The 9,275-nt window shown below is 37.4% G+C and overlaps 1 protein-coding gene across 8 annotated transcripts in view; it reads right to left on the bottom strand.

The window, feature by feature from the left end:
- The window catches only part of KIF1B (kinesin family member 1B), a 150,232-nt gene that overhangs the window by 63,643 nt on the left and 77,314 nt on the right, over positions 1–9,275 (bottom strand). For all 8 annotated transcript variants that reach the window (XM_032622628.1, XM_032622618.1, XM_032622591.1 and 5 more), the window contains 5 exons: positions 7,163–7,242; positions 6,547–6,653; positions 5,678–5,761; positions 5,280–5,460; positions 5,082–5,154 (listed from right to left, as the gene is read on the bottom strand). In XM_032622628.1, the coding sequence (XP_032478519.1) occupies positions 5,082–5,154; positions 5,280–5,460; positions 5,678–5,761; positions 6,547–6,653; positions 7,163–7,242 (525 nt within the window). The remainder of the gene's footprint in view (positions 1–5,081; positions 5,155–5,279; positions 5,461–5,677; positions 5,762–6,546; positions 6,654–7,162; positions 7,243–9,275) is intronic.

Raw genomic sequence — 9,275 nt, 5'->3', positions numbered from 1 at the left:
TAAATTAAGCTAGGTAAATATACTTTCATTAAACATTATTCAAAATTCCCCAAGTAATACTTTAATAAATACAACTTAGAGACGTGTTCCATCTATGAAAACCCATGGTATTTCTAGTTTTTCGAGGAATATTACTTTAAGTTGACAACTCTTCCTATCAACACGTAAAATACAAAGGTTATATTCTGCTTATGTACTCTGCTTATGGACCCAATTTAAAATGTTATCTCTCTCTGTCTTTCCAGCTATCTTTGCCCCATTACCTCTTTTTCAAACAACTTTACTTAGGTCTAAAACAGCAGCCTGAATTCACAGCTAAGCAGTTTCAATGGCTATTTGGACAATAGCCAATTATTCTTAACTAACACAAGCAAATCTTGATAACACGGGTCTAACTGAAAGCAGTGTTGGACTTAGAACTCCCTATGACAGATAGGATTAAGGAAGAATTTCTATTCAGGAGATAAAAGTTCCTGGGAACGGGCTTCCCTGGTGGTGCAGTGGTTGAGAGTCCGCCTGCCGATGCAGGGGACGCGGGTTCCACATGCCGGGGAGCGGCTGGGCCCGTGAGCCATGGCCGCTGAGCCTGCGCTTCCGGAGCCTGTGCTCTGCAATGGGAGAGGCCACAACAATGAGAGGCCCTCGTACTGCAAAAAAAAAAAAAAAAAAAAAAAAAAAAAGTTCCTGGGAAAAGAAACTACTCACTGGAGGAGTAGTTCAAGACAGTCTAGGAAATGAAAATATTCTTATTTAATAGTCTCTTTTACTTTGGCTATGATTACCAAAATTATCTCTAGGAAAGGGTTAAAAAAAAAAGAGTTGAAACTGATAAATAGTATCTTGTTTTCTAGACCAAAGATTTCTAGGTACAGTTACTTTCTAGGGGACAAAAAAATAACCTCTAACAATAATAATAATTTGGCCCCTGAATCTGGAGATGTTACTACTGATTTGTATTATTTCTATTTGTCTATAAATGGTTACTAAACCATTTATAACCCCTACCTATTTGAAAATTTAGCAGCAAAAAGCAGATAAAGCTAAATTTACAGACTCTATACTATTTTTTTCTTTTTCTTTTTCTTTTTAAAATCTTAAGTGATAAAAAAGTGATAAAAGATGACATTAATAAATATTAAAGAAAAAAAAGTATGTCTGACTCCTAAAAAGGTTTTCTTGCAAATATGTATAAACTGAGTTTTTTTGTTTGTTTGTTTTTAATAAACTGAGTTTTATAGAACACAAATTCTCTCTGATTCTTCCTACATAATTAACTATCAGGTTTTTTCCTGGCTTCTTTTCTTTTCCTTTAAAAACTGCTTAATGATGAAATGAACACTACCTAATCCAGGAAATATTCTAATCATTGCTTTAATGTCGTACTTAAGAGAGAAAAGTTATGCCTTTAAACTCTAAAATAAAACATAACTAAATGAGTTTACATAAATCTAAAAGAACTCATCAAGTGGCCATAATTTTCTTTCTTTTTAAAATACTGTCATATTGACTCTGTAGAATATGTTCTCCTTAAAGCTCAAACATATCACCCCTATCACATACTGACCATGATACTGAAAACTCCTGCAAAGCTCATGTGCCAAGATGCAAATCCTATCTCATGTCAAAAAAAAAGAAAAGGGAGATTTTAAGAAATTTAGATTCATTTATTACAGGGTTGGAAAAACTACTCAGATCTGTCCAATTCACATGTCACTAAATGATCCTTCTGCTTTCATTAAATACCAAATGCAAAGTGGGCCTCCTAAAGAGGCATGAAGATTATGCAAATAAGAGAGAAAATACCCAAAACATGTGTGAAAAAGCAAGCACAGAAAGGACCAGGCGTATAATCAAGCACTAACTATGAGAGAATATTCAGCAATGTAACAATGGGATGCATTTGGGGAATCATTGTAATAGAAAACTCATGAGCCTGAATTCCATTTTTTAATGCTGTTGTTATGCAAAAATAATTGTATATAATAAATATTAAATATTTACTGAATAATAATTCCTTTGTATCTTCTCAATGTATATCCATAGGGTACATTCAAAACATATCTGTTGGTTGACCAATATAGGGTCATAAAATTACATTTTTATTCAGTATTGTTAACTGTTAGGTATGCTTCAGGCTGAAGGGTTAGAAATCAACTCTTGAGGACAAGAACTTTAACTGGAGTAGAAAGCTGGACTTATGGGAGGAAAGCAACCTCCTTGCTTGAAAGGAGCTGCTTATTTATTTTTATCATCTTTATTGGAGTATAATTGCTTTACAATGGTGTGTTAGCTTCTGCTTTATAACAAAGTGAATCAGCTATACATATACATATATCGCCATATCTCCTCCCTCTTGTGTCTCCCTCCCACCCTCCCTTTTCCACCCCTCTAGGTGGTCACGAAGCACCAAGCTGATCTCCCTGTGCTATGAGGCTGCCTCTCACTAGCTATCTATTTTACATTTGGTAGTATATATAAGTACATGCCACTCTCTCACTTCGTCCCAGCTTACCCTTCCCCCTCCTCGTGTCCTCAAGTCGGTTCTCTATGTCTGTATGTCTGCGTCTTTATCCCTGTCCTGCCCCTAGGTTCTTCAGAACCTTTTTTTTTTTTTTTTAGATTCCATATATATGTGTTAGCATACGGTATTTATTTTTTTCTTTCTGACTTACTTCACTCTGTATGACAGACTCTAGGTCCATCCACCTCACTACAAATAACTCAATTTCGTTTCTTTTTATGGCTGAGTAATATTCCATTGTATATATGTGCCACATCTTCTTTATCCATTCATCTGTCGATGGACACTTAGGCTGCTTCCATGTCCTGGCTATTGTAAACAGAGCTTCAATGAACATTGTGGTACCTGACTCTTTTTGAATTATGGTTTTCTCAGGGTATATGCCCAGTAGTGGGATTGCTGGGTCTTCTATTTTTAGTTTTTTAAGGAACCTCCATACTTTTCTCCATAGTGGCTGTATCAATTTACATTCCCACCAACAGTGCAAGAGGGTTCCCTTTTCTCCACACCCTCTCCAGCATTTATTGTTTGTAAACCTGATTACTTGCAAACTAAGTATGTCCTCTGGAAACTAAATATGTCTTAGAGACATTTACTTTCCCTTTAACGGTCACTGTCTTTATTTCACAGAATAGAATGATCACCAGCCATCACTATTCTCTTACACCTAGTTACTCAAAGGTTGGTCCCAGCCACATTGGTATCACCTGGGAGCTGTTTAGAAATGCAGAATCTCAGGTCCCACCCCAGACTTGCTGAGTCAGCATCAGCATTTTAATAAGACTCCCAAGTTGTTGAGAAGCATTGCTCTACTGGACAGAACACTGAAGCAAGTCAGAAGACTCAAGTTTAAGTTTAAGCCTCAGAACCATGACTTAACAGGTATTTAAGAGTGGGCAGCATTTTTTAGACGTGGCTTCCTCAACTATAAACTAGAGGCAATATTTGCCACTTTATTTACGTATACAGCTACCAGAGAGGGTTGTTTTGGGAATCAAAACAATGATGGATGTTAAAACTCTCTGTAAATTATAAAGCACTACACAAATACAAGGCACTATTATTAATAATAAATATAGCTTAATTATACCTGTCCTCATTTGATCACCCACAGACCATCAGAGGCATGTTATTAGATTATACTACATTATTAAGATAAAAGGCTCCTTCATGTGTCACAAAGCTTTCAAGCCCCGAATCACATTGTAGCCAAACCCTTCTGTTTCCATTACAAACTAAATGCCAACTAGGCCTCCTAAAGAGACTCTACCTATAACACTGCTATGATCTTGCCCCAAACACTTGATTTATTCTTACAATCCATTCTTTTTTGGGCTTTGCTATAATTTCCAAGATAACAAACTAACTGATTTATTTAACCCACTGCCAAGCCTGAGAACCGAGCAGCCCTGGAAAAGACTGCTTTTGCACAAGTCCTTGGCTTTTCTGGCCCACTCAACAATAGCCTCTCTTCTCCAAAGCAGAGCATGGCTATCAGGCTGTGGTTTACATGCTGTTGTTTACACTCGGTATTCTACATGGTATATTTTATGCTAAGGGAAGAAACCAGTACCCCAGCTTTCTCCCTAATACCCCCTTATCTAAAAAGAAGTCCATGAATCTTAAAAAATGAGGAATTCCTAAACTGTATCACAGTGTCCAAAGGCTGTTATGCCTTTTTCTTATACATCAAATGAATGCCAAGAAGCTTCTTATAACCAGGGCTTTGTAAACCAAAACTGGATGACTTTAAAAAATAATGTCTAACTAAATGGATAAACTTATTCATTCATGAGACTCAGTTTCTACAAAACGTAGAAAATCAACTAACATCATAAAATGCTATAGCCATTAGCATTATAAGCTGCAACCATAAACTGACTCTTTCAGCTGCTCAAACAAACCCTTTCTCAACCCAGAGAAACAAGGCTTCCTTCTCCTCTTGGAGTTGGGTATGCAGCCCCTACTTCCACTGTCGCCCCATATGCCACGGAGACCCTTACTTAGGATTCAGACTCCATGCAGGGAACAGAAAAGGATTAACACATGCAACTGTGCAGCAACACTTTTAGACACAGTTTAACTTACAAAAAAAAAAAAGTCCACCCAGCACAAGAACAATCCCCAAGTCAGCCCAAGAGCAGAGAATTAGTACTATCAGGTGATCAGAAACAAAACCAAGGCAAACACCCACCAAATTCAATATTCAGAGTAATTATTATTAAAAGAACCACCACTGGTGCATACTCAAAAACCACTATCAAAAGGAAAAGGCTACTAGAAAAGCTCGCACCATTTCCTCAAAAAGCACTTGGTTTTGATAGAAGACTTGACTTTAAGACATAAGAGGCACAGAAGTAGTACCTTTAAGGACAGTTTTTCAGGCTAAGGCTACCAGGCGATGTAAGTTCCTTCTCCATGAAGGAAATGAGAGAATAGTGTATGGTATCAATGACAGGTGGAGAAGCAACTGGGCGAGTGCTCGTCTGTGGAACAGGGAAGGTGTGATATGAAAGCAAGCTGCCCTTTTCCTAACAGAGGATTCAGGATGTACTCCTACCAGTCTCTGCTGCTCCAAGAGAAGATCTGCTTCTTCCTTCTCCTTTTTGTATAGGATCTCCATTTCCTGTAGCCTAGACGGAAAAGAGAAGCAAGAGAGGAAAGAATAAATTGCAAAATCACTGAGCTGTTTCATGAATTCTGCTATGTGTTTAAAAGAAATGAGAGTCACGTGGACCACATCACATTTGTACATTACCTTTTTTCCATCTCCTGTTTCATATCAATTCCTTGTTTTTCCAGAAGCTCTCTCTGGGCAAACGTCCAGTCCACAGGCTCAGAGGGGGTCTCAGCAGAAGGAGTCTTCTCCCGCTCAGCCCGTGCTTGCTCCGGGTGGTTAAAACGAAACACATGGTTTTTACCCATGATGATACGGTTTCCTAGCACAGAACAGAAACATGGATGAGAAATCATTTTTTAAATGTGTTGCATCTAGCTTAATAACCTAACTCTCCCTAATGCAAAAAGACAGCTTTTGGAGTTTTACAGGAACATAAATCCTAATGCTGACTATCACTTCAACCTTTAGATAAAGAATTAAAGAGTTGCTTGCACAAGCCATGTGTTTTGAAGACTTCAAGCCTCTTCCAGTCTCACCTGAGCGCAGCTGAACAGGCTGGGCCACCCTCTTGCCATTTACATAGGTTTCTGAACGTTCACAGGGCTCCAGGGTTACAATAACTAAGAGGAACACAAACTAATGTTAGCATCACAAACCACTGGAAGAAATAATGGAAAGCAGGTGAGGATTCAAGGTGACTAGAATAGATTCCTGCAACCAACCAAGTGGCTTAGTAGCTATATAATAGTTCATTTTAGGGTACCAGAACCAGGGCTGTGGCTCAGAAACATTTAAATGAATTTGACAAACTTCAGAAGAAGATAGGAAATGTTAGCTTCAGTGATATCTGACAGTTCAGTATATAAAAACGAAAACCATCAGAAATCTTAAGTATGAGATATAGGTAATAATCAGAAACTTAAGATCAAAAGCTAATACTTTGATTAAGGGAGGAATAAATTATACAACACAAAAGTACTATAAGATTGTTGTTGTTTTGTTAATAACCTGGACAAAAATCAAGGTGGACTTTTTCTTCCCTTTTAGGTAAAAATAAATTCTACTGGCTTAAGACCAGAGGTTCTTCAAATCTCCCACTACCCAGGATATTTGTTCCCTTCTTACTAGTCTATCAAATAATTAAGATTCAAGACCAAGCCTAATTGCCTATGTCCCGCTCAATTCTTGGCAGTAACAAAACGGCTCCTTTCGTCCAGGCTTTTTTCATGTAAAGTAGCTATGTCCATGCCTGCATTTATAAGCAGCCCAAGTTTCTCCATTTTCAAATATTAGATTGTACAAGAAAGTATCATTGAAAGAAAGAGACAGGGAATACCAAGCCTTGGGGATTTCTCATCATATAGAATGAAAAGTTTGCTGAAAAAGTTAAGCCAAGAACTCTCACCATCCCCACTGTTGTTCCTCTCGCTCCGGAAGATACAATGCTCTTCTTTAATGTGAGCCCCACTCAGCACGATGTCCTGGCGCCGCTCAGCATCTGCTTGGCCAACCCTGAACACAAGGGAAAGTGTTTCCCAGGGAAATTCAGACACAAAAAGCACTACAAACAATGAGCCTCTTTCTCCCAAAGAATATTCTTTGGTACATACAAAAAAGGTATTGCCTTTTTTTTTATCAGAGGCTTTGAACTGCAAACTCTATTTTCATATATGGTCAACCTCCCTACACCAGAAAAAGCAACGAAGGGGCAAATGATACACCAAATAACTCACAGAGCATCATAAAAAGATACGAGTGAACTACTCTCCTTAATGAATTCATATAAAATGTTAGGAGTAAAATTTTACTTACGGTCTGCTAGGAAAAAACTACACGTTAATTGGTTCAGCTGGTTAAAACACTTAATTTGAGAAGAGTAGAGAGGATAGTTTAAACTATTTCAGACAAGAAAAACAGCAAATTAGTAAAAGAAATTTTTCACAAAACAACTTCCCTTTAGCTATTCAATCATCCTAAGAGAAAAGAAAACATTAAGTGACCAAAAGAGGAAACAAATGTACCTTGTAATTCCATCTTTGATGTAATAAAGAAGGCATTCGGACATCAGTGGGTCCTCATTGAGGTTAACAAGATGTGGCGTCTGAAAAAGGTTACAGATGATCAATTTGGAGCAAGTATCACTGAGAGGGCTGTAAGAATGACAGGGACATACAGGAGGCTGATGGCTTCTTGGATTACCAGAGTGCCTAGAAGAGGGACTGCTTTCATTCCTAGTTGCAATTCCATAGTAAACAGAAAACACTCTCTTCAGGCCTCCCCAAACTACACTAATGCATTCTATTTAAAAACCTGAGTTCTGGGATAAAGAACAAGATCCAATTCCTGATAAGGTCAAAGCATAGAGAACACAAAAGAAAAATTAGAGCAGGCTGATTCTCTGAATGGATTAATCATAATTTTTGTAAACACTTGGTCAAAAATCTTGAAAGACAGCAGAATTTGCCACCCCTAAACATGCCACTTTGACATAGTGATTATTTTGAGCTATTAGGCACTTGAAAAACAGTACAGGCAGAGAGCGGATTTCTCTGAATCCCCTTTCCTGCCTAAGCACGGATGGTCCAAAAGGAACTCAGCTGTCAGAAATCCCCTCCCGGGAGTCTCATCAACCAGGAGAGAAAACTAGAAATTGATACCACACCCAGACAAACTTTGTCACAAACTATCATTCCTCCCATCTACTCTTGAAGGGTCCCTTCATCTTTCCTAAAAGCCAATTATGCTCCCCTGAGAGGCCCACCTCCCCATCCCCTTTCCCTATTAGGATGGTATTTAAGCCAGAATTCTAAACCATCTCAGGGAGTTACTCATTTTTCCCTGGGTATCTCCCATGTATACATGTTAATAAACTTCTTTGTTTTTCTCTTGTTAATCTGTCTTTTATTACAGGGGTCTCAGCCAAGAATTCAGAAAGGTAGAGGAAAAATCATTTTTTGCCCCCTACAACCTCAAGAAATATTTAATTTTTCATTTACTTTATAAAAATGTTCCCACATCCCCTATCATTTCCCTTTATAATTTTTATCAGTTCTTCCATGGTCCCAGTTATTGTCTTTAGTTTGTTAGTTTTTATCTTAAAGAAGAAATTAAAATTACTGACATTCAGTAATACATCTTCAAAAAATCCTTTTCATCTAACTCTACTATTTCTAAAATCTTTTAAAAACCAACCTTCTTTGGTGAAAATACCCCACTGGAATCCAACAATAAGTCACATGGTCTTGGGGTCAAAATCTACTCAAGATAGTGCCGGCAAATATGGAAAAATGAAAGAAGAGTCAGATGGGCAGGTTAAGGAAAGGGACTGCAAAAGATGATTTAAAAGAAATTAGGAAAACCTCTACATCCTTCCAACTAACATCTGTCTCTACAGTTAACAGCTTTGTTGGTTTGAGAAAGTCAAAGCCCTCTGTGGGCAGCATTCTTTAAAACCCATCATGAGACTGGCCTAAAGAAAACGGAACCTCAAGAACAGGTTGGTTTTTGTTTTTCCTTTTCCCTTAGAAGTAACTTTCTCCTAGTTTGTTGAGATATGAATGACAAAGTCTGTATTTATTTAGGTAGTACAATGTCATTGTAAAATGTCTCAATTTGATACATATACACATTGTGCTATGATTACCACGATCAAGTTAACACATCAGAAACAGGTTCTAAAACTGAATTTGGATGTGGTCAGTGGTGTATCCCTTCCTTTCCTGAAGAAGTCTAGAAAGTTAAATCAAGTAAGAAAGCTTTGGAAACAGGGATCTCAGTTTGGAATTCTGTGCTGTTCATAATACTTATAACACACAATACTTATTCAAGTTATTTATAATTTGTTAAATGCCATAATTTTACAAGTTGTTATAAAAATTTTCCTCACAGTTCGTAACACTGAAAGATGTTATAAAATACCTTTAGATACAAGCAAAGGCACAATCTAAATTCTATTAAGCCTATAACTGCTAAAATCTCTACAATCATACATAATATATCTGAATAAAATAATGTCTTACTGAAAAATCATTGACTTATGGCAATATAAACATATGAAATACTGTTATTATTGTTCCAGGTCTAAAATATATATCTAGGGCTTCCCTGGCGGCGCAGTGGTTGGGAGTCCGCCTG

This window comes from Phocoena sinus, chromosome 1 (assembly GCF_008692025.1).
Source record: "Phocoena sinus isolate mPhoSin1 chromosome 1, mPhoSin1.pri, whole genome shotgun sequence".
NCBI lineage: Eukaryota > Metazoa > Chordata > Mammalia > Artiodactyla > Phocoenidae > Phocoena > Phocoena sinus.
The sequence above is the reverse complement of the archived record's forward strand: the minus strand, read 5'-3'. Positions and strand labels throughout refer to the sequence as shown.